Source organism: Nipponia nippon, unplaced genomic scaffold, assembly GCF_047370975.1.
Source record: "Nipponia nippon isolate SJK-2023a ecotype South Korea unplaced genomic scaffold, ASM4737097v1 scaffold_12, whole genome shotgun sequence".
In the NCBI taxonomy this organism is placed as follows: Eukaryota; Metazoa; Chordata; class Aves; order Pelecaniformes; family Threskiornithidae; genus Nipponia; species Nipponia nippon.
The window spans coordinates 3,713,197-3,738,805 of NW_028262313.1; the positions used below are offsets into that span (position 1 = coordinate 3,713,197).

The 25,609-nt window shown below is 46.2% G+C and overlaps 1 protein-coding gene across 1 annotated transcript in view; it reads left to right on the plus strand.

Moving 5' to 3' along the window:
* TRPC5 (transient receptor potential cation channel subfamily C member 5) overlaps positions 1-25,609 on the plus strand; it is a 107,166-nt gene extending 81,557 nt beyond the window's left edge. Inside the window, exons 8-11 of the mRNA XM_087748533.1 lie at positions 14,672-14,878; positions 15,058-15,099; positions 16,792-16,881; positions 17,610-25,609. Of these exons, the coding sequence (XP_087604659.1) occupies positions 14,672-14,878; positions 15,058-15,099; positions 16,792-16,881; positions 17,610-18,344 (1,074 nt within the window). The 3' untranslated portion in view covers positions 18,345-25,609. The remainder of the gene's footprint in view (positions 1-14,671; positions 14,879-15,057; positions 15,100-16,791; positions 16,882-17,609) is intronic.

Genomic DNA, 25,609 nt, shown 5'->3' on the forward strand with positions numbered 1-25,609 from the left:
AGATTGGAGAAGTTAGGGCATCGGACACCAAACCAGGAGTGCAGTTTTAAATGATGGAATGAAATAGAGTGGATTAGCACATATTGTAGAGGACAAGAATGAAAATTATAAATATTTTGCATAGCAAAACAAAAGCTGTATAGTAAACAGAAACAGTTGGTATGTGCAGCTAAAAATAAGTGATCACTTTCAGGAAATTTTGACTTTAAGTGTAGGGATGTTGTGCATGGAATTTTCTCAATTTTTGCAGAGTAGAGAGCTTAAAAATTAAAGCACAGAGGAATATAAAGATTTTTCGGCTCCCTATTACATTGTTTCCAAGATGACTTTGGATTTCCCCCAGGAAGTAGTATCAAACTTTTCTTGATCTACAAAGAACAAGAATTCCTCTAGTTTTCTGCACCAGCTGAACTCCCTTAGCACCATGGCAGTAATTGCTACCCAGTTTAATTCACAACAGCAGCAGAAATTCTCTTCCCCCCTGTGATCTGTGACCCTTAGGACTGTCAAAAAAAATCTTGCACCTCCTCTGCTCGCATGACCTGCACAGTTATTCCTCGGTGGTTTTGCTAAGGAAGAATTTTACAAATCAATAAACTTAGTTCAAGATACACAGCTGGACAGCCCCTGCATGTGGCAGGTTTTGGGGTGGCAGATTGTCCGCCTATAGAGGTAAGGCCAGCTCCAAAGCCTGGACTCAAATCTAAGCTACTGTAAAGCATCAGGAAGTCTTCATCCCACAAGCCCCATTTCTGAACCATTAATTTGAATTTCTTAGGAGAAATTGAGATTTTTTTTTTTTAACTCTGTCATACAGCAGGAAATGAAGTTATGCTCTTGTTATACTCTTGTTGCCAATATGAGCTGGGATTAATGTCTCTTGAAGCTTTTTATGGTGTAGCAAAACAACTAGGCTCTAGAAAGAGGATTAAATGGCTTTTCTTTGGTTTGCTGGCTGAATGAAGTATCACTGTTTGTTCCCCAGTTTTCTGGCCCGCCGGGGCTCCAGCTGACCAACGCACACATCCTGCTGGTCACTGCCCACGTGCAGACCCCCGGTTCTGGGTGCAGGTAATGCGCTCAAGTCTCTTCTTCATTCTACTATGCAACTGCAATTACCCAAATCTCAATTACTGCGCTCCCGAAACTCATCCATGTAATCAGTAATAATTAATTGAAGTCGCAGATTTTCCTGAACTTACTTGGTGCCTTTTGTGACATTTGGACAGGCAGATTTCTGTTACATTTCCCCCTGGAGCATGATATGTGTGAAGAAATGCTGGACCTCTGCTCTCTGGTTCCCTCCTGGGTAGCTGTAGCACATCTTCAGAAGAGTGGGATTGATTCCCAAGGCTGGGTGCTCTCTCCGGAGCTTGTGACTGGATGTGGGGGACTCCCAGTAGATTTTTATTTGAAAGTGAAGGGAAATACGTTGCAGCAGTGGTGTGCCGTGATGCTACCATACAGCGAGAGGCCTGTGTGTGAAATTAGCCCTGGAGCCTCGCTCTAGACTGGCAGGCAGCTTAATTGCTTTTTGTTAGCAAGCGAAAGTATTCATTTGAAGGTGTAGAACTGTTTGTCTTTTTGCTGGCTTTGGCCTAATTACATATAACCCATGGACTTGAATCAAGTTGTTAATATTCATCTGGTGTTTGCAGAGCCTCTAAATGGAAGCACTTGATGTGCTCTGACTTCATATGCTGCATCTTCCTTCTGTTGTTAGACTAGACAAAGCTAACTCTCCATCCTCAGGCCCAATCCTGCAAACCCCTGCTCATATGAGTATTGTCAGCAGGATCCGGAGGTTAATCCTTTCTGTTGTTTTTAAGCTTTGAAAACCCAGATATTTATCTGACCCTGTGTCCCAGGAAACTGCCCTCAGGGACAAGGGAGCAGAACAGAGCCAGCAGATCTTTAAGGACGCTGTCCATAGAGCGCAAGAGCTCTCGATCCCCAGGTGTGAGAAATCGGGCAAGGAAGGCAAGAGACTGGCATGGCTGAGCCGAGACCTGCTGGTCACACTAAAGGGCAAGAAGGAAATGCACAGGGAGTGGAAGCAGGGACAGGCATCCTGGGAAGAGTATAGGGACGCTGCCCGGTTGCGTAGGGATGGGGTCAGGAAGGCCAAGGCGCGGCTGGAGCTGACCTTGGCAAGGGATGCCAAGAATAATAAGAAGGGCTTCTACAGGTGTGTCCGCCAGAAAAGGAAGGTCAAAGAAAGCGTATCCCCCCGATGAGCAAGACTGGCAAACTGGTAACAACGGACGAGGGAAGGCTGAGGTACTCAAGAACATTTTTGCCTCAGTCTTCACTGGCAGCCTCTCTTCCCACGCCTCTCGAGTGGATGGACCGCAGGGCAGGGACTGGGGCAGCAAAGTCCCTCCCACTGTAAGAGAAGATCAGGTCCGTGACCACCTGAGGAACCTGAACGTACATAAGTCTATGGGACCTGATGAGATGCATCCCAGGGTCCTGAGGGAACTGGCTGATGTAGTTGCCAAGCCACACTCCATGATATTTGAAAAGTCATGGCAGTCAGGTGAAGTCCCTGGAGACCAGAAACAGGGAAACACTGCACCCATTTTAAAGAAGGGTAGAAAGGAGGATCCTGGGAACTACCGACCTGTCAGCCTCACCTCCGTGCCTGGGAAGATCACGGAACAGATCCTCCGAGAAGCTCTGCTAAGGCACATGGAGGACAGGGAGGTGATTCGAGACAGCCAGCACGGCTTCACCAAGGGCAAGTCCTGCCTGACCAACCGAGCGGCCTTCTATGGTGGAGTGACTGCATCAGGGGACAAGGGAAGAGCTACGGATGTCGTCTATCTGGACTTCGGTAAGGCCTTTGACACGGCCCGCCACAACATCCTGCTCTCTAAATTGGAGAGAGATGGATTTGATGGGTGAACTGTTCGGTGGCTGGATGGTCACATCCAGAGCGTCAACAGCTCAGTGTCCTGATGGGGATTGGTGACAAGTGGCGTCCCTCAGGGGTCTGTACTGGGACGAGTACTGTTTGATATCTTCATCAATGACATAGACAGTGGGATTGAGTGCACCCTCAGCAAGTTTGCTGACGACACCAAGCTGAGTAGTGCAGCTGACAGGCCTGAGGGACGGGATGCCATCCAGAGAGACCTGCACAAGCTCAAGAAGTGGGCCCGTATGAACCTCAGGAGCTTCAACAAGGCCAAGTGCAAGGTCCTGCACCTGGGTCAGGGCAATCCCAAGCACAAATACAGGCTGGATGGAGAATGGATTGAGAGCAGGCCTGCAGAGAAGAACTTGGGGGTGGATGAAAAGTTGGACATGGCCCAGCAATGTGTGCTCGCAGCCCAGAAAGCCAACCGTCTCCTGGGCTGCATCAAAAGCAGCATGGCCAGCAGGGCAAGGGAGGGGATTCTGCCCCTCTGCTCCACTCTGCTGAGACCCCATCTGGAGCACTGCGACCAGCTCGGGGGCCCTCACCACAGGAAGGACATGGAGCTGTTGGAGCGGGGCCAGACGAGGCCACAAAAATGCTCAGAGGGCTGGAGCACCTCTGCTATAAGGACAGGCTGAGAGAGCTGGAGTTGTTCAGCCTGGGGAAGAGAAGGCTCCAGGGAGACCTCACAGCAGCCTTTCAGTACTTAAAGGGGGCTTAGAAGAAAGCTAGGGACAAACTTTTTAGCAGGGCCTGTTGCCATAGGACAAGGGGGAATGGTTTTAAACTAAAAGAGGGTAGATTCAGACTAGATCCAAGGAAGAAATTTTTTACGATGAGGGTGGTGAAGCACTGGCACAGGTTGCCCAGAGAGGTGGGAGATGCCCCATCCCTGGAAACATCCAAGGCCAGGTTGGACGGGGCTCTGAGCATCCTGCTCTAGTTGGTGATGTCCCTGCTCACTGCAGGGGGGTTGGACTAGGTGACCTTTAAAGGTCCCTTTCAGCCCAAACTAATCTATGATGCTATGATACCACCATGCCCAAACCACTCCAGGGCTTATTCAGAGAAGCAGAAACATTACATTTAAGTAAAAAACAAGATGAGCTTGCAATCTGTAGATGAGCCCTGGCTGATTGAAGATGTTACAGGGAATTTGCTGGCATTTCTATGGGTGGGTTCTGTTTTCTTTGGTGTAGTTAACACACCAGTGCCCCGCATGACAGGTCAATAATTCTCTGTCCATTACATGTGAAGCAGCGCAGCAAGGTTTGCTCTTGCTACATGATAGAAGTTGAAGTATCCAGATGGAACCACATAGGTTGCAGCCCCCTGCATTATCCCATCTTTTATTTAGGCCTGACAAGCTCAATTAGCATTATCTTGTGCTTCTGCATCCAGGGGACTTTTGTTAAAAAGGCAGAAGAAAAGAGGAAAAGTGAAAGATAAAGGAAAAATATTACTGAGGAAAAAGCAGTGAAAAACTAAAAGGGATTTTATCTGGGAAAAGCCTTCACCTGATATTGAGCAATGGGAACAGCTATATTAAGAATCCTCTGAAACGTGACTTTTTAGATGCCAGTGCTTCAGATTTCCTTTTTAACACGCTGCAATCTAGCAAATAAGTTGATGCTGATTATATAGACGAAACAGGATACATGTAACTCCATCCAGTTAAATGGGAAGATGCCTAATAACCTAGCTGCTGTGCTGCAGCTCCTTGTCTGCATTTCTGTTCTCCGGTCCGGTCCCCTGCAGCTCCTCAGCTGCAGACCCTGCTCTCAGAGTCTGGGGAAGAAACAGGGGCTTCGTCTCCTGAATCGGTGCTATCTGCATGGCTCAAGAATCACTTAGAGACTTCAGCTATCTCATACATTTATAATGGTTTCCCTTCTTTTGGCTCAAGGATACATTTAAACAATCAGGATGTTTAGCTAGGATTTTTTATTTTTGAGCAGTTTTTCAATTTTTGGCAGCTAAGCTCATGCACTGCATTTAAGTGACTCTGCAAGCAGGCCGGCTTCCAGAGGTGTCGGGCACCTGCTTCTCCCACTGGTGCTATGACCTTTACAGGCTCAGTAAAAGACATAGTCCAGCCCCACGCCTTCGCTGAGGAAAGGCAGTTTATCACCAGTCATAAAAGAGCAAAATACTAAAGCATTTGGTACCTGAATACATGTACATGGTTTCATTGCTTAACTATGGATGTTTGGGCATGGTAATTTTATTCTTTCGGTTACTTGAGGAAGGGATATCAGGGCTGCCTATTCATGTGCATAAGATGGTTGTAAAGCCTAAGGAGATACAGTGAGGCTCAGAGCTTCGATTCAGGGAAATTCCAGCAACACATGAAAGCAGCTCCCAGGGTCAGACCAGTAATGAATTTACTGTGTTACTACCCTTCTGGTCAGCTCGATGTGACCAGATACTCCGGTAAACATTTTTGTAGCATAGCAGTCAGTGGCAAAGACCAACAGATGTGCTTTGTGATTATTCGTAATCAGAGTTCAGATCTAGAAGTTACAAATGGCCCTAAATAACATAAATAAACTGCTAGATCTTTAAATACCTTTGTCGCAGCTGACATCACATTCACAGCTGAAATCACATCCTTACAATGGCAGAGACTGGATCCTGGGATCTGAAATTCACATGTGGATCCAAACTGGGATTTTTCTTCTTGGGTCTAATTTCTCTTGGAAAAAAAAGAAATGAGAAATAAATAAAGAGGGGTACAGAGAAGTTCCTGATTCTCCTTTGTACCTGCCTCCCACCAGTCTAGCAGTAAATTTCAAGACATTTCTTCTTCCTTGGAAGACTTAAATCCCAGGCTGTCTGGCTATGCAGAAAAAAATCAAAGATAATATTCTGGAAATAGTGCAAGTAGACATGAGGCAAAGTTCTTTTTTTTTTGCCATGGTACTAACAGATTCATCAACGCTCAAGCCCTTTGGGTTAGGCATACCTCCTCAGCCCACCATTTCTCTACAGGCATGTGTAAATTACTTGATTTTGACCTGGCTGGAGGTAGTTAACATTATCGGCACAGATGCACCTTATCTCTCTGACTTTCAGCATGAAAAGAGGCTCTTATCAGGCAGCGATAAAGGAGAGAGAATGGATGGCAGGAAGAACAAAGCCTTAGTGATATCCTTCTCCTTGTTTCTTCCTGCTGAGGCTTTTTTAGAGAACTATTTGTCTGCATGACCTTCCTACTGTTCTGATTTATTTGACTATTAAAATAAAAACTGAACTTTGCTGGAATATGACTGAAGGAAAAAAAAAAGGTGTCGGTTCAAATAATGTAACTGCACTAAAACCAGCACAATCCACAGTTCTCTGTGTCTTCTCAAATATAATATTCCCCGGCCTTCTCATTAGCTGTCGTTGTTTCCATCCAATATGCTGGTGGGAGATGAAAGGTAATTGATATATATAACCTAAATACGTTGTGGAAAGTAGTGCATTGCAAGCTACAATAAAAATTTTAATTATGAATATATTCTGCACATGGAAGATATAAATAGCAGAGATGCTAAAGCATGCATTTTCCAAGTGCAAACAAACTGATTCCCCAGAGCTGGGAAAATCAGCCAGCTCGCAGTATGGAGGTCCGTCCCAGGGAAGCGATGGCCAGTGCACCAGCTCATCTAATGGGTCTGCTCCGGCGTCACGCAGGAGCGAACGCCCACACTCTTCACTTGACCTTGCGTATTCAGAAGCCATTAGTGGTTTTTTTTTCCATTGCAACCAGTGACCTACCCCATTGCCACAATTTCTGAGCCTCTCTGGCTATGCTCCAAAGAGGGAGTCCTTTATCCATCTCATTATAAAGCGCAGTGGCCGTGCTGTGTGACTTGTTGACACCGAACTGGCCATTCCCTTGATCTGCTTGAAGTGATGGACCTCGGACACTGCAACATTAGGGCAGCTTTTCCTAACTTCCTCTGTTCCAGTGTGTTCTTTTACGGGCTCTACCATGAGCGGGATCTTCATCCAGCTGTCAAGTTTTTAAGGCTCGCAATCCCATTGATGGCTTATCTGAAATGTCTGCTAGTAAAAATTCAGATTTGGGGTTTTTTCCTCCCTTGTGCTCAGTTTGATTTCCTCACCAAAGGGCCTTGCTGCCTTCTGCCTTTTACCAGATAAGGATAGCTCTTTTCTCAAATCAAGTCTTTACCTGTATCCTGGCCCAAGAATTCACTTTCCTTGTATCCCAGTGCTGGTATTTATTTGTGAGTATTTCTTCAGGGCCTGCCTATGCTTCATAAACGTGCCTTTCCTTTTCTGTGCTGCAGCCAGACAGTGCCCCGCATCCCCGGCTGAGCCGCTGCCCTTCCCACAGCTCTCCTTCCCGCACCGCACGCCCCTTGCCCATTTGCCTGCGTTGCGTGCTCGTGCACCGGGTTTGCTTTGCAGCTCTCCGACCGTGTTTTCCCTCACATCTGGGCACTCCTTCGCTTTTTACGTGCTGGTTTGCATCTGCCGTGGGCTTGTTCTCCCCAGGGCATGGCCACACGCTCCTCTTCAAAGCCGTGTGCGGTTGGCGTGGGGCCACCGCAGCTTCCCTGGTGTGAGCGGCTGGTGGCTGGTCAGGACTCCGTCTGCTTTACCCAGTGCAGCCTGTGATTTTGTGCTAGGCAGTGCTTTCATCTCTTCTCTGGCTGTCTCATTCCCTGACTGTTCTGATTGCTTTTTCTCATGCTAGATTGTCCTCCTTTAGTAATTTTTCTTGAATTATTTTTTAGATTGATCCTATTAAGTTCTTATCCTTCAGTATGTCATCCCCAGCTTTGAAAGCACAGACATTTGTTGTCAGCTGCAGCTGAATTACCTATGCATTAATTGCCTTTGTAAGTCCCTGATTTTTCTCATAGACTTTTTTTTTCTTTCTATGACATATTTTTCTTTGAAGAATATTAAGCATCATTTACCTCAAATAGCCTGCTTGCTTCTCTGAGCTTGTCATTAAACCCCCAAGCTCTGCTGACGTTATTACCAGTTTGCCCAACACATATTACAAAATTAACAGCTTTGAAACTGCACAAGATTTGTCTCTGTTGGCTTCTGTAAAGAATAACTTTCTCCTGACCCTCTTTCTGCAATGCTTTCTGTTCAGGACACGCAAGGGTGTATTGCTTGCGCTAGCTTGCTTGAAAGCCATTGCTGATCTATTTTCTGTGCTGTTTCCCGCTCCGGGTTTAGCAAAGAGCAGTAAGAGGCATGTGAGAGAGAAATACACTAAATAGAGTTTAATGACTTCTCCCACACTTCGCAGCACAGCTAATTACACAGCAAAAAAGCACCTCTGAAGTTCCTGTGCCTCTCGGGCACCGAGCCTGCCGTACTCAATAGGCTGCAAATACGAGGTGTCAGTGAGCACATTTTAAAGGTGAAGCCCGCGTCTCCTCCTTCCTTCCTAGAGGAAAGTACTATGGCTTGGGCACTGCCTAATCTTGTGGGGCTGCTGCTGGCACCTCCTGGGACAGCAGCAGAGAGCAGCCCAGCTACTCCTGATGCAGAAATCACGCCGGCTTCTGCCAGCATTCCTGGCACAACGGGAAAGCTTCTCGTGCCTCCTTCCCAGGCGCTCAGCCACGGTCAGACAGCCTGGTCCTGAGGGCATTGTCACAGCCACCTATGGCTGCATCTGACAGGCAGCAGCCTGATGTCCAGCTCAGCCCTTGTATAATAAAACACAAGAAAGGCACGCACAGCCCTTTTTGTGCCAGCCAGAAAGACGCTAGGTATCTTTATACATGATTCTTTCCAAGGGGAGTGGGGAAGATTTGCATCCCAGGACCACACTTCTTCCCTCTCGTTAGAGGAAGGGGCAGAAGCCCCTGTGCACCTCTGTGTAGCACAGAGGAGCTTAAGTAACTCTTGTCTTGTGATTGTTTTACGGTGGAAAAGTTGGAAGATCTCGGAGTGCCTGGCTGCTGAGCGTTACTGTCATCTCAGCATCATGTTTTAGCTGAGTGTTTGTACCAGGCTCTACACCATCCTAATCCAGAGCTAACCACAGTGTGCAACAGCAGAGTGCAGGGAGCTGCCGTAATCCATTTTAGCTTATCAGCCCTGAGCTAACGTAAACTCAGGACTATCCCAGTGCTTTCAGGGATGCTAATTCAAGAGTCACAAGGTCGGGCTCCCAATTTGCCGCAGGCTTCCCACGGGACAGGCCTGTGCTTCAGCTCCTATGTGCTAAGTTAAAAGTAACAGCGTTTTCCTCCATCAGCTTTCCAGCCACAAGGGAGCTGAAATACTAAACACATGAAGAGGCTGAGGAACCTAGAGGCTGCAGCAGTGGTAGCCGTCTCCTACAGAGAACTGAAACAGTTTTGCATTGCCAGGGCTCTGCTGGCTGGGTCGGTACCAGCTGAGAAGCTGGCCGTTATTTGGCAAAGTATGATCTAAGCCATATGGCCCAGCAAGGAGATGGTGATGGAAATCTTTCTAAAAAACATTTCACAAAATGTAAACAACAGATTTTCTACACAGATATAAAGATGGAGATTAATGCTTGAATTATCCTGGATAATTAGTGTAGCAGGTAATTATTTAAAATCTGACATATCTGTGAATACATCATTTTGACTGAATTAGAAAATCCTCGCAACTGCTACAGTAAGATGGCTTCAGCAATCCCACGGGGAAATCTGTACGGGAGATTAATTCTCACTTCAAATGGCAGAGATTTGCAAGAGGATTATGTGGCCACTATGACACATTCGCATTGTGATAGTAAGTGATACAGTTTTTTTTCTCACAGAGAAGCCGAGCGCTGGTTTCTTTGAATTCATGTGTTCTTTGAGCTTGAGGGCTCGGCCCTCTTAGAAGTAGTGTTCTATAGCTGAAATGATGAGCAGTGCTTGAAGGAAAATGGTGACAAGAACAAGGGCAAGAGCAACAGGAGCTCAAAGAGAGGACAGTGAAATCCAAACTTGGATTTAAATTCCTAAAGCAACAAGGTCACACTTGCAAAGCTAGTGGATATGTTTCTTTAGCTTATTATAAATGTTACCAAAAAGTTGTCATCTAAGAACGTTGTATGAGACAGCGCAGGTCTGCGAGGATCCTGTCCTCGCTGCGCAGTGGGGCTGCTCGAAGCTCCTCGCCACGGCGGAGCACTGCGGGGCACGTCGCGCACTGCTGAGCTCCCTGTGCAGGGGCAGAGCCCCTGCGCTTCCTCCTGTCCTCTCCCTCAGGAACCCCACTTCTGCTGAAGCCTGCCGGGGTTGTGTCCGTGCTGCCTGTCCCTGGGAGCGGGCTCCAACAGGCCATCTCCCGTGACCCATCTTGGTAGAGCAGCGGCTAGCGCAGCACCACTGCAGGTGGCTCTGCACCTTCCAGCAGGAGGTCCGGGCTCTTCCATCGCTGCGTAGCTTTGCGGGGTGTGTGATGGCCAGGCCCAGGCTGAGCAAGGGAAGGGCTCTCGGGTTGGACTCTCACTGTACTGGTATTCAGGAGCTCGCTTTGAGTGTTCACCTACGTGCAATCTTTGTAACAGCTTTGATGCAAAGGCGGCTCAGACTCGGGCAGCTCTCAAAAATGTAAATCTTGCCCAGTGGCCTGCAGTCATGGGGGAGATGCACCAAAAACGTGGAGCACGGCGCGTGGTCCACCAGGCCACGTTCACAGCCAATGCAATGAGTGAGGTACTGGCTGTAACTCACGAGTGCTTCAGGTTTGAATTGGATATTGAAGGATTCAAACCATGAAGCATGGTACTCTTGGTACTCAACTGTGCTGGTTTTGCCTGGGCTAGAGTTCATTTTCTTCATAGCAGCTGGTATGGGGCTATGGTTTGGATTTGTGCTGGAAGCAGTGTTGATAACACAGGGGTGTTTCAGTTGGTGCTGAGCAGCGCTCAGACAGAGTCAAGGCCTTTTCTGCCGCTCACCCCACCCCACCAGCGAGGAGGCTGGGGGGCACCAGGAGCTGGGAGGGGACACGGCCGGGACAGCTGACCCCAGTGACCCCAGGGATATCCCACACCGTATGGCGTCACGCTCAGCACGTAGAGCTGGGGGAAGAAGAAGGAAGGGGGGGATGTTTGGACTGATGGCGTTTGTCTCCCCAAGTAACCGTTACGCGTGATGGAGCCCTGCTTTCCTGGGGATGGCTGAAACCTGCCTGTTGGTGGGACGGAGTGAATGAATTCCTTGTTTTGCTTTGCTTGTGCGCGCGGCTTTTGCTTTCCCTGTTAAACTGTCTCTATCTCAACCCATGACTTTTCTCACTTTTACCCTTCTGATTCTCTCCCTCATCCCACCAGGGAGGAGTGAGCGAGCAGCTGGGTGGGGCTTTCTTGCCCGCTGGGGTTAAACCACAACCTCAACACAGGGAGGAGAGTTAGGAAAGCTGTATTTTTGCGTGCAGATTTCACCGCTTACAGCACTAAAGAGAGCTCTAACCAAGAAAATGGTGGTTTCCTGGCACACAAAGAGATTCTCAGTAAAATTGAAATGTCTCTTTGCTGTATATTTCCAACACAAAAGCACTGCCAGGAGCTCTCATCTGATTTGCTCAGGTTCTCAAAACATCAAGGTGAATAATTGAGACAGGCTGAGTTTGTAAACCCTGGGGATTTCACAGCAGCAGCAAAGAGAGAGAAAGAAAAGATACTTTGAGCTTTGTACAGAGGGTCTGTCTTTTAAGAGAGGTTATATTGCACTTGTTGACCGAGACTGCACAGGAGGAAACACAGGTGGGGGCTGAAGCCAGCGTCCACCAGCCTCACCCACAGACACATTTAGACCAACAGGGATCTGTTCAGACAAACCACAGAACTTCCCCAATGAGAAACTCCCGCTAAGTTTCACAGCGCTGCCCTGCACTCGCATTCAGCCCCAGTCAAGCCCATGCAGTCCCCTTAAGCTATTTTAAAATGAAAGAACGAAAAGCACTCTGTGCAGAAGAACTTTTTTAGCCCTTTTCTTCCTTCCTTTCCCAGAAACTAATTTGCAATCCCCAAGCTATAGATTTGCCTTCTCCTCCTCTACAAACAGCATCCAACATCCACTGCTAAATCACCGCTGCCCAGGACACGGCCTTTTTATAATGCGCTGAAGGAAACTGCTGCCAAGTCACCGCACCTGATCCCACCCCACCACCGACACTGGACCTTTGCTGGACCTTTGTAGAAGGGAAGGGTGGATGTATAACCTTCTCCAAACTACCTTCTCCCTTCTGACTCCTCGACAGGACATTTACACCTACTTCTGTATTGACGAAGAACTTAACACATACATGTCTCCATCCAAAATAACAGTCTTTGCACTCTCCTTCAGCTACTGCCTTACCCTAAACCCTCCAGCTGCCCCAGATCGTGCTATCAGCGTTGCCAGGTATCTGTAGCTCCTGCGCACCCTGAGAAGGGCTTACTCACAGCAGGGCTGAATAACTCACTGCTGGTCTCATGCAGCTATTCCCCTGCAAAATGCTTTAGATGCTTGAACCAGCAATGCACCTCTTGTCTGCCGCCTTTCAGGATGCAGCCACCACTGGGTTTTCCCCGGTAGCGAGCACATCCAGGTGGAGCATGGGGAGCAGCAGCAGAGGTTTGATCTCCACCCTCCCCAGCGGCCCCGTGGCTCACCTGGCGTGTGATGCCGCCCATTCCTTGTCCTTCTGAAGACTCTTTCAACTGAAGTTGCCCACACCAGGAAACGTTCAGGTAGATGGGCATGAGTGCGCCTTTAGGACTGAGCAGGGAGCAGCCAGCCCTGCTTCTGGAAGAGGCTGGGACAGCTCTGCCTTTAACTCTGAGCAGTTACTAGGCAGGAGTCAGCCTGTGGGCTGGTTGTGGAGCTCAGAGCACTAACCCGGAGTCTGGGAAGGAGGAACAGCAGCTCTGTGGCACCAGCTTGTCCTGCTCTCCTCTAGCTCTGCTGAGCTTGCTGCAGCCTGCAGGTAGAGATAAATGAAGAAAAAATGAGCAAGAACTTTTTTTTTCTTTGGTGGCAATTATTTCTACTGCTGCAAACTGCATTTTTTACTACCCAGAACTTCATTTCCACCAGCATCAGTTTCTAGTGCTTCATGGTGATGCTGCAATTTCCCTGCTCATGGGGTCTGATAATGTATGAGGCAAAAAGGGGCATGGCAGGCTGCTTCTCTGAGTCTACCTATGGCTTGAAAACAGCCCTTTCGGTAAGTTGGCAAGGGAGAGTAGCGTTCTGGGCTGATTCAGACCATTTGCAAAGACTAATGTGCTCCTGGGCCACTGAGGCAGTCATTTTAAATCGAGAGCTGCACATAATTTGGATACGCTACTAAAATGGAGTTCAGCTGCACCTCACTGTCAAAATGTGAGCATATTTTACCCGTGTCAGGGCACCGGAGCGTAGCCAGAAAGCCAGTGTAGTAATTTTTTGGGCGTGATGTTCAGCCATATTTTATTAAACTCCCTGCCTTACACTTCCCTGCTGGTCTCTGAGAGCTGCAGCCCTGCATCCCCTGCTCCAGAGGGCTGCTTGTTCCAGCCTGGTTGAAATCTCCTCCGGAGCTTAAAACCCCGCATTGTCCTTTTCTCCTGCCTTGCGCTGTTACTTAGCCTACATCATCGCGGCTTTGGTTTCATCTCCTGTCGGATGCTGTTAACGTAGCTGCTGAACAGCTAAAATGTCATAACCATCAGCTTAGCACTATACTCTGCAATGATAACAATGCACAAATTTGCCGTTTAAATGCCGTGTACTATTGTAAGCTGTGTTCACCACTACTTGGTTTGAAGGCTTCAGACTATTTCCTTCCTTTTCTGTCTAACGTCAGAATTTCTGCAGGACATACAAAATAGTGGCGTTTTTTAACTTTAAAACTAGCATGAAATAGCATGAAATCCATTTGGAATAGCTCCAGTATCCCTCTGAATACAGGCTGTAGGTAGCTGTCTCTGCCCTGATGTTGAAGGGAATATATGCAGTTTGTTACTGGGCAGGACAGGCTGGTGACTCCACAGACTGGACTGCAAATAGCTCGATTTGGGGATCAGCGTCTGCAGCCTGTAACGCCGGTGTCTTGCATAGGCTCAGTATTCCTTTCCTGGTGACTGCGTGGACCGTGCGCCTATCTGTACAGCTGTAAAATGATGCTATTAACTTTCCACCTTTACTTCGTTGGGATGAAAAACACTAGAGCACAGCAAGCTAGGATGGTGATAATATAAATGAAAAAAAAAACCCAACCGAACAGTAAAATGTCTCCCGTTATGTGTAAGGATAACGCAGGGGCAAGATTTAAAATATAGCAGGCATAAAATGTGTCACTTCCTCATACGACCTGAGTTAATGAATGCTATAAAAACCAAACAAATCAAAAAACACTACAAAAGATCTTTTTCCAGGGAAGAATGTAAGAATTCATTGGATTTGGACATGAGAATCAACGGTTTGTGGTAATGAAAGTGCTAGCAAAAAGCAAAATAAGAAATGTGTTTTCTTGCTTCTTGTATTGGCAAACTAATAAGCACGACCTCTAAAGGACAAAGCTGGGCTTTAGCGTGTGAAATTCTTTTTGCTGAATATTGCTATCATCTCATTTCTCAGCGGTTGGTATTTTTACACTCCAGCTACATTTCACACTGATTTTTTTAAGTACACCCCCAGCGAGAGAGATGGGAGAAGCGATACTGCTTTGCCTGCAGCTGGAGAAACCCTTTATTGCTCACATGTCACCTCCTCAGCCACGGGCACTTGCTCCAGGAAAGCCTGCCTGAAGCTGCTGATAGTCTCTGTCCTCTCGTAGGACCATGCGGATATCGAGTGGAAGTTTGCACGGACGAAGCTCTGGATGAGTTACTTTGATGAAGGTGCCACTCTGCCCCCTCCTTTTAACATTGTCCCCAGTCCCAAGTCAGTCTGGTACCTCTGCAAGTGGATTCACAATCAGCTGTGCCCAGGCGACGTCTCTGACAACGAACAGAAGAGGCATGAAAACCTCAAAACATTCACAGTAAGTTGCTGCATGGTTTTATACTTCATTTTTCAGGGCTCTTGTGCATGTTCAGGATCACAAGGGCCACTGCTCCGCTGGTGCAGTAGAAGGTTGCTGGATCATAACTTGCTAAGAGCCATCAGGAGCTCTAAAGCCAGGACTGAACAGGTAACATATCTGTGCCTTTCTCTTTCCAGGAACGGCACGCTGACAACCTGATTCAGAATCAACATTACCAGGTAAACTCTTGAGCACATGAAGTCTTTACTTGCTGTTTCTTCTTCCTGCTCATTTTCCAATACCTTGATTCTTGCTTGCTTCTAGAATATATTTTGATAAATGTAGGTCCTCTAACAGGATTTTACTTATCATAGATTAAAACATTTCCTCATTAGAGGTGGGATGGTTCAGTAAATCACTCCTAGCCCTTCACCCCCTCTGAAGTAGTGGAAAACTTGCCAGGTACCAGTCTGGCTGCTGAAGTCAAAGGTGACATCCCCATTGCCGTCAGAGGGACCAGGCTGTCACGCCACCCTGATTAAAACTGTTTCTGCAGCATTTTTACACACTTTTGAATTGTTCCTCTCCTCTTTTTTTGTAAAGCATCCCTAACTCAAACAGCAGTTGGGATTTTCTTTTGGTTTGGACAGCTCAGGAAGGAGGAATGGTTCCTTTGTTGAATTTTGCTGGTTTTGTTTATTCTCAGCCTGCCTGCCATCAAGTACTCATTAAAGTCAACCTATAAAAGGATGAAACCATATTAAAAACACCAGCTTCAGTACTTGAATTCAGTGTGATGTTGTATTATGCCAGCAGGCTGGAAGGAAAAAAAATTCTCCAGCATGTTAGGTGGTACGTTCGGCTAGGCTGTCAAAAGCCATTAGTAATTTGTCTTAAGACATCTCCTGCTTTTTGAAGAGTATTTTTATCTGAAGTTGATGTTTAACACAATTAGTTACCTTTGACAACAGACATTTGGTACTTTCTGACTTCACAGCATAGCTTATGGGTACCAACAGTGCAATCTCTTGAAAAACCTCCCAGTAAAACCTTGGTGCGGAGACCATCTTCGTGCTTGGTGTTGCTCAGACTTGTTATCCCTATTTATGAAATGGGGGAAACGAAGGGAAGGTTTGGAGTAGTCTCTTCTGGAGAAAGAGATCAACCTCTGTGTATGTTGGCCAGCACAGATAAACGTACAAGCTCGAAGTACCAGTTTCCTTATGCAAAGCCAGCAAGGAGGTACACGAACACAGAGCAAAATGGATCTCATCCTACCAAAAACGTGTGCTGTAACAAAGAGCCCAGGTAACACAGAGGAGCGAGAGCCCTTAGAGAAGCCATGCGGGTGCGATTCAGTCCTTCCAGCACTGGCCACAGACACCGAGCAGCCTTGGAAGGCGTTTCTAACCTGCCGTTAGGGACCACCCAGGCAGCTGGCAGATGTGGTTTAACACGAACGTGCATTGCCCCGTGGGGTCCTGGCTGCTCTTCGGGTTATTTGTTGTCAACATACCCTCCTTGGCCTTCAAATACTTGATAAACAATCTTCAAATAGCAAGCTTAGCCTGTCAGGACACACAGCATATACACATGAGATTGGTAATTTTAAAAACTTTCAGCAGCTGAGATTAAATGGCTTGAGGACATTTAAGAACATCAAGAATTTTTTCTCAACGACTTTTACCTATACAAACCAAGTACAAACACCTGCTCGGTGTAGTTAACAACTGCGCATTCCAGATGGAAGGTATATAACCCTTTCCAAAGGTTTGTTTAAAAGCAACTGTTCTGCTTCTAATGGGAAGGGATTTTCTTTTTAGACAGCAGAGTCAGGACAGCCGCTGTCGGTAAGAACTCGGTGAAACGCAGTAAGGACAGAGTTTGGTCTGAGCCAGCAGCTGAATCACTCTTATTGTTTCCTATTCCAGGAAGTGATAAGAAATCTTGTGAAAAGATACGTCGCAGCAATGATAAGAACTTCCAAAACCAACGAAGGCTTAACTGAAGAAAATTTCAAGGTAATTTATTATTCCTTAATAATAATTTATTATATTTATTCAAGTAGCCTCTTGCAGAGTTCACACTAACTTGTTAAGGTGATTTGTAACCTGCTGTGGAAATAGGACTGTTACTGGAGCTGGGAATCTATACGATGTGCATGTTGGGGGTTTTTTGAGCAGAGAATATTGTTATTTGAGTGTCTTCTCATATGCTCACCTCCCAGATTTTAATATATAATATGTTATGTAGACAAAAGCATTGGAAAATGGTAGGAATGAAGTATCTGAGTTGAGTCAACATCACATTCCTAATCCTAACCCAGACAGAGCCAAAGAATGAGTCTGGGTTAATGGCCACGAAGAACACTTACCAACAAAGTTAAAGTTGGGCCTATCCACTAAACGGGATTCCTGCTGTATTTCTAAATTTCAGAGTGTTTCCCTTCTTCCATAACTGTCTTATTTGACTTTTTTTGAGGGTGGCGGGGTGGGCAGAAGGCGTTGGTCAAGAGGGCTGGTCCCACAGCCTTGGGAGACAAAGATCTTGTGAGGTCTCCAAATTCTCAGGATTAACAATATTTTTTTGTGCGTGTCACTGAATAACAAAGATGTATGCGGTATTCTTGTAAATGTGATTTGGTATCAGCCCTTTGCATAACTCTAACAGCTTTCCCAGAGGAATGTGATCATTCTTTCATGTCACAGATAAAGCTGCTGAGTGTAACTCGTGTCTCCTCTTGCCCTAGGAATTAAAACAGGACATCTCAAGTTTTCGCTATGAAGTTCTTGACCTCTTAGGAAACAGGAAGCCCCAGAGGAGAAGTTATTCTACCAGCAGCACAGAGGTGTCCCAAAAGGATGAAACAAATGAGGATGGTGCTGGAGAAAAATCCAAAGCCAAGAGCGTGTCTTTCAACGTAGCCAACAAAAAAAAGGACTTCAACGTATCTGCTCTAATTAAAACTATGTCTGGGATCGGTATGGTGGAAGAGAAGCCAAAAAGCAACGGGATCAGCAAGCGCTCCTTTGTCCGAAACGGAAATCGAGTTCAGAGACTTTCCAGCTCCAAGAAGGAGTCCTTCAAGAGACTGGGCCTGCTTTTCTCCAAGATGAACGGACACGTACCCGAACCAAATTCAGAACCCATGTACACTATTTCAGATGGAATTATTCAGCCACACTACATGTGGAAAGACATTAAATATTCTCAGATTGATAAAGAGAGAGAAGAGAATTGTTCCAAAAGTGAAATTAACCTCAATGAGGTGGACTACAGTGGGAACACAAGACTTACAGGACAGAGCAAGGAGTGCCCTGTGGTTTGTACCAGCTCCCTTCACTGTGCTTCCAGTATTTGCTCCTCTAATTCCAAACTTATAGACTCGTCAGAGGATGTGTTTGATTCATGGGGAGAGGCTTGTGACTTGTTTATAAACCAGTGGAAAGACGGGCAGGAGGATCACGTTACAACTCGGCTATAAGTAAAGCTATCTGAACACCTGCTGGAAAATTTAGCCAGTTATTTGTAATTGTTTGCTCTCATCTGATTCAGCATTCCTATTTCCTTTCTGTCCACAGGTGGAAAAAAAAAAAGTGTATAACTACTTATGTTAGCCTATTTTATAGCCATGTGCACCTTTTTTAATTTATTTTTTTTACACTCACAAATACTGAAGTGAAAGTTTCACCATTTGTAAGGTCACTATAAACCACAGGAATCCCTTCGGATGCAGTCTTAGTCTTCAAACCCCACAGGCTTCAGACAGGCTGGTGGCCAAGTAACGGATTTCTCCAGAGCGCTCATCGTCATCCCGCCGCCGCTGGGTTATCACTGCTGCTACCCAACCCGATCGGCTCTGCATCCTGCTCTATTTTCGTCATCAACACAACCAGCTGGTGAGCAGTGGCTTAGCAGAAGGCTGAGAATCATATTTAACATCTTTTTAGAAAGGGTTTCAGGTTATAACTGGCTTTTGTTTTCTTTAAGCAATATGACCTCTGATTCTTTCTGTTGCATGTGTTTTTTCAGGTTGTTTATTATAGTAATATTGTAAATCGTCACTGAATAAGAGACCCCTTTGATCATCCAGCTAGAACATGGTATGATTTGCTTATTTACCGAATTCCCATAAGAAATTCCCCCTGGAGGGAGCAGAATAACCTTCTAGTTAGGCTGACAGTAGAATCCAGCACCTGGCCTTGCTCCCAACTTCTGTGTAGATGAACTGACCCAAAACCAGCTGTGGCTGCTTGAAACACAAACCTCAGCACGGTTCTCCTGTTCCTCATGGGCTGAACCAAAACGCGGCATTGAGCCTTCCCCTTACACCCTGCCCCTTGAGCTGTTATCTGGGTTTTGAAATTCCTAATCTTACTTCCACTGCTGCATTCGCTTTTTGCTGCGTCTCTGGCGGACGTCAGGCTTTAGGAAGAAAACCATCCTCCTGGTATATGGCAAGTGCTAAGAGAGAACATCTTCCCTGGGCCTGTCAGCTGCGTTTCTGAAAAGCAACCTAAGCAATAGCGGCTCAAACTGCACCTGGCAGCCTGGAAAGTCTCTGCAGTTCCTTTTCTAAGGTGCAACAAAAAGGAGTGCGGCAGTAGATGTTATCTTTTATTTCCCCAGTTGTGGCAGTGTCTGGACGGGGCCTAGAATGTCTCTGCTTTTGTCCTAAGGAGCATCAGAGAGGGGAGAAGACAACCCCATCAAGGGCAAAATGGTTGAATTTTTAACAGTGATTTTTTTTTTTTTTTTAAAAAACCAATGTGATACTTGAACTTTCTTCTGCGGTGTTGCTAAGAAACCCAGATGATTGGCACTCACCACCACTTCATAGCTGTTATTAGTCAGCTGCTTCCTTGGAGGAAGCAAGTCCTGACCGGGAGCTCAGAAACGGCCTTCCTGCACGACAGAGCTTCGTCGCTGCGCTCCTGCAGTCACGCCGAAGGCTCTGTTCCCCAGGAGAGGTTACGTAGGCTGGAGCGTACCCCCAGGGTGGCTGCCAAAAATCACCTCTTCTGTGAACTGGGTGGTGAATTCCATTTGTAAAAGCATAATGCTGGAAAATCTACCCCTCCCCATTGGCACTGGTCAGATTTTGCCAGCGAGGGGCAGGAGCAGTGCTCAGGGCAGGATGGAGGGTCAGGAGGAGAGGGATTTCTCACTGCGGCGGTCCCCCCCGGCGAGATGCTGGGACGCCTGCAGCTGGATGCTCTGCCCGAGTTTTAAACCTGGCTCCCTCCTCTCATTAAGGAAAATGACCTTGTGGGGTTTTCCCTTTGGGCACCTATACAGCGTTAGCTAAAGGTCGTGATGGAGCACACCTACATCAGAGAGGTAAACGGGAACGATGCAGCCAGCTCCTGTAGCAGAGCTGCAGATGCCAACACACCGGACCGAGGGGAAGTTTTCCGTGCAGACCTCAAGGTGGAGCCCATGGCTCCAGGCCGGCTCTGGTGTCAAAAACAATGAGCAACTGGGAGCAGAGCCTCAAAAATGTTTCTGTATTCCTCGCTTATAAATGACACCAGTCTTGTTACCAGCACGCAGTATAAATCCTCGAATACTTAAGCCTCTAGATGCGATAGTTAAGGCAGAGTGAAAAGCATTTTTGTATCGACAGATTTCAGGCTTTCATAGTAATTGAGGGTTAGAGTTGTCTTTGAAAACTGCATCTCCTCTTCCTTTATGAAGGGCTGAGCAAACTGACATTGGCGCTACACAAGGAGACTTGCAAAATCTGAGGGTCAGAAGCAGCTTGCTGATCAGTCGTGAAGAAATGCAGCACCCCTGTCTTTTAAGAGGCAAATCCATCGCTAAGCGAGAGCTGCAGTCAGAACCAACTGAAAGCAAGGCTCAAAGCAGCTCACGGTAAAAGCCCTGTGGTTTAATAAACCAAACTGAGCACTTTTCTGGCAAGGTGAACACTAGCAAGAGCTGCTACAGGGGGATGAAGGAAAGGGTTTGAATCATTTTATGCCTCACCTAACCACACTACAGTTTATGAACTCTACTTGACACGGGGCCAGCAAATCTTTATGGAATTTCCTGTGTAACGAGTAAGAATGAAAGGAATTCAAGTACAGTTTATGCAGATTAAATCAACTGAGTCTGAGGCTGGGGCAGAAGCAGGGTTCATATCCTTGGACAGCAGAAAGGCTTTTAAGTTTTCCACGAGAGCAAGCACAGTGCTACTGGCGAGGGTTATATTGTGTCATTCAAATGCAGCACTGCATTAACAGGTACAAATAACAAAATGAAACACAAATAACTCTGCAGTGGTGCCCCCCAAAAATGTAAAAGTGACACCAGGCAGCACAAATCCATTCTGTGCAAAGTGCGTGAGTCACGGTCCCCTGCTGTGTCCTGAAAGGGCAGGGGTAGGAACTGCCACACTGGAGCAGCACGACAGATAAGGCAGTCGGCAAACATCTCTCGATAATGTTACGTTAAAGGCGAGAGGTTCGTCACGTGGCTGCTTGGCTGGGGCTCCCCTGGGACTTCATGACTCAGATACTTCCTAGCTCCCAGCTATGAGCTAGTTTGAGCTGACTTTGGAATTTAACACAAATATTTGATTTGGCTGTGACTAATGCATGTGTCCAGGAGATTGCAAAACTGCCAAGTTGGTCCCCCAAAAGGCAAAATTCTGTTTGTTTGCATCTATGCATCCCCTCTGGTAGCAATAGGCTTTACAGCAGCTGGTGAATTATTATTATTATTACTCTAAAACAGGAGCTTCAGGGGAGGGAAATTAAAGTATCTTGTGAAAAATAAATTTGATAAGCAAAGCCTGGTTTTTTTCTGAATTCACTTGCAGTCACAATATTTGGGATTTCACTAGCGTTTTTCCATTTTCAACTGCTCAAAAAGAAAACACGTTTTAGTGAAAGCTATTCTTTCCTTCAGAGAAATCGGTGAACTACCCCCGTGCTGTCTGCACAGGCCACCAGGGTAGGAGCTGACGGGACACTTCGAGCTTCTCCTGTGAGGAGTTAAACTTTTCCTTGGCTCAGGTTCAAGCTGCACGGCTGTGCTCCAACTGGTACGCGCCTGGCCTTTATTCTGTGGGCTTCAATAATCCTTATACACATGCAAGGAATTTGGAATTCGGAATAACGGAGATCCTAACCACTTTAGGTTTCTTACTCTTGAAGTTGCTTTATTTCTCACCTCCCATCCCCAGTGTCATTTTCACCTGGCTTTTTAAAGCAGCACACTTACAAATGGTCACCAATTAAAAAGTTAACAAATAACAGCCAGGGTTAAGAATATCAAATAGAGCTAGGAGGCGTTTGTACTCAGGTCAGAGATTAAAGAAGTTGTTTCAGAAACAAGAAATTATCTGACATATCTCTGCAGATTATTTGGATAACTGCATTTGTGTATTATTCGCTTAACTGGTACATATGTACATACTCAAGTATTTGTATCCGTGGTCCCTACAGAGGAAGCATGCACAGCGGTTAGAGCACAGGATTAGAGAACCGGACTGCTGAGGTCTAGTCCCAGCTCTGCCACTGCCTCACCTGTGACCTTGGGCAAGTCACTTAGCCTCTCTAATGCCTCAGTTTCCCCATCTGTAAAATAGGGATAATAATACTTACCTACCTCGCGGGGGGGTTAGTTCATTATTTATAAGCACTTTCAGATCTTCAAATTAAAGGCGCTATATACAGTAAGTAGTTAATATTCGTAGCAGTAGTACGTACTTTTATTTTCTTACAACTAATTCAGGTTAGGATTTAACTGTATGTCCGTTACAATAGTTTTCCATGTAGAAAACTAGCATGGTTTCCCACAAAGGGAATTTAGGGGACTTCTGCGGTAGACAGAGAGCAGGAGCAGCATACCCTGGAAGCCTAAACTCTAACACCCTCGCTTTTGTGATTTATGTCTCACCCTTAATGTCACCTTACTATATTTGCATTTCATCCTTTTTCTGACGGTACATGTAACATGATTTTTAGCAGAAACAGCCACTGTAAATATTAAGAGTATTTAAATAAATATCTTAATGTATAAATATAAAACCTTACCTTTTAAAGAGGTTAAAATTGGTTGATGCAACAGACTTCTAAGCATGGGGAGGTTCCACAGGCAGCCCAGCACTGATGCGCACGCACACGGCAGGGTACCAGAGCAGGGCTGTAAGAAAATTTCACCACATGTCATCACCTCCTTCGTATTCACTTCCCCTCCCCCCCCCCCACTGGCAAGGGCAGCAAGTCACGCAGGCGACAAGGCGCGACGGGGTGCGCAATGCCCTGGGGCAAAGGGAGGCCGTGGCTGGGGCAAAGTCAGCCCGCTCTTCTGCCCCGAGGAGCAGGATCAGCCAGCGGTGCGTCGCCAACACGGCGGCTGCTGGAGGAACCCTTCCTGGATAGCGGGAGACTCTCTCCCGTGTCCCTACGAGGGGGCTCTTCGCCCTGCTTTCGCTGTGGGTACAATCTGTTTTTCTGTAGCGCTTACTCAGGATGAAGGTCTTTGGTTTGTGTTACAGGAGCGCTAAGATTTGACTTGCGCAGGAAGGGCCCTACGAGCATTCTGAGCTCCCTTCCAGGAACGCGAGCAGTGGCAGGGTATCTGCTCCGGGAATTTGGACAGGTACTAACAGTGTAAGCAAGGATCTGATCTACTGCTGGGTTTTCTAGCAGTTACAAAACTACACAAGGACCTGCTGCTCTCCCACCATTAAGTGTATGTCCCACTTCCCTTGGGACTTCTCAGCTTTGCTTTGATATTTCTACTTCCCTTTTCCAAAGGTCAAAATCCCAAAGCAAAGCACATTTCAATTAACCGGGAAGAAGTTCAGTTTTGGTCTAATTTCTGGCTGAGTTCTCCTTCAACCAGTTAACTTGTCCTGCAGTGCGCTAACACATTTCTACAGACTCGTCCATGAGAAAGCTCTGCGCAGCCTCAAAGGCTGATTTCCAAAGAAACAGAATCCCCCTCCCACCTCCGTTGCAATTCTGCAGTCAAACAGAATGGCAAAAAATCAGCAAAAACATCCAAACCACTAGGGCTGCCTAGAATTAATGAAAGTTGTTACTTAACTAAAACTCCCTGGAGCTGTTTTTGGGGTGGATGCAGCGTAAGGACCTCTTCTTCCCGGCCCCCCGGCCCCGGCCGAGGCAGGCAGCACGGCTGGCTGCAGCCTGCCCAGGTGGGCTGGAAGCATCAGTGACTCTCATTCATGCAACGGTAGAATCAATCGGAATCGGTGAGACTACAGTGAATAATAAATCAGCTCACTGGAGGAGCATCTAAAAGAAACTGTTACCAAAATAATCTGTAGTTTTCAGTGAAGCTGTAACTTAAAACCTAACTCGAAAGTCACTCCCTTGCTGGATTTTCTTTTTTGGAGGAGGTGGGGAGCACCACATTAGCATATTTTCTAAACATTTGTAATTGGATTCGATTTCATTTTCACACTACTTCTGTCCCCATTTCAGGCCATTACACTTTGACAAACAAGTCATTTATATATTATTCACATAATTGCCTCCACCCAGAAAAACCACTGCTCTGGAGTAAATTCACAACCAAGAACGATTGTCTTAAAAAGAGAACATGCTTTATCTAAAAACATATATTTACAAGGCAGAAGCGTTTGATCCTTATCTTCTGAATGTTTGATGGTGTTTTATGCTTCAGGGAAACACTTTTACCTGCTCTGTTTTTTTAAGGTGTGCAACCAAAACAAACCCCCCCACCGCAGCGGCAACAGAACCCCCCAACCTAGCTCAAAGCACCCACAATCTTAAAAGCCAAACTGATCTTGCAGTTCTTTCCTTACACACAGACCCTTCTCAATCAACGGCTCACCGACTACGGAAAACAGCGCGGCCCATTCCTCCTGGCTAGCACGTCCTCCTTCAGCATCGCTTACTTGGTTTATTTTGGGGATTTTTTGTCTCCTCTCCCATATAAAGCATTTCCACATCAGCAGTAACTCCTAAGCCAGAAGAAACGATGCGCTTAGGACAAGACGTGATCGATCAAGGAGCTGGCCTTTTAGCGCATCAGCTAACAGAACACTGTGATACCTTTAGCCAACAGAGTGAAATGCCTTTTGACTATAAATAGTTGTTTTTGAGCAAGGGGGCACTTTTTGGTCTAGCTATTTTTTGGATATTGTACAGTCTTATTTCAAAACTACCGTATGTGTTTATAAGGTGGGTTTGGGAACTAGAGGGCTAGGGATCTTTGAGAAGCAAAGGATGGCAGCAGATGCTTACGTACTCTGTTTTCTATATGGTATGCCCTAGAGACCCGGGCTTACTCTGCAAACAGTTTTTTTAGCAATCGAGTTTTAATATCAAATTAAATCTTCATTAAAAAAGCTATCACAGAAATGGCTTCACACCTGAGCATATTTGAAAATGCCATTTTACTTCATGGGATAAAAAAGGTGAGGCTTTTTTTTCCTCCTCCTTCTTTATTTTAGTTTTGGTCAAAAACTTGATGGCCTTTTCCAGGCAAAAGAGCTTTTAGATGTTGTAAGAGTTTTGCATATGTAAGGACGGAGCGGGGACCTCAGCATTTGCCAGTTGAGTAGTACCAGCCACCCCTAGAGAAAGGGGGGGAGAGAAGGGAAGAGCAAAAGGCAAAAACAAACGCTTACTTTTACATTCTTTTCTACTTGCATCTCTTCTGTCCGTAGTGCAGACTCCATGTCATACCCTCATATAACATGTAAAAATGAAATGATGTACATAATAAATAAAATTATTTATTTTATGT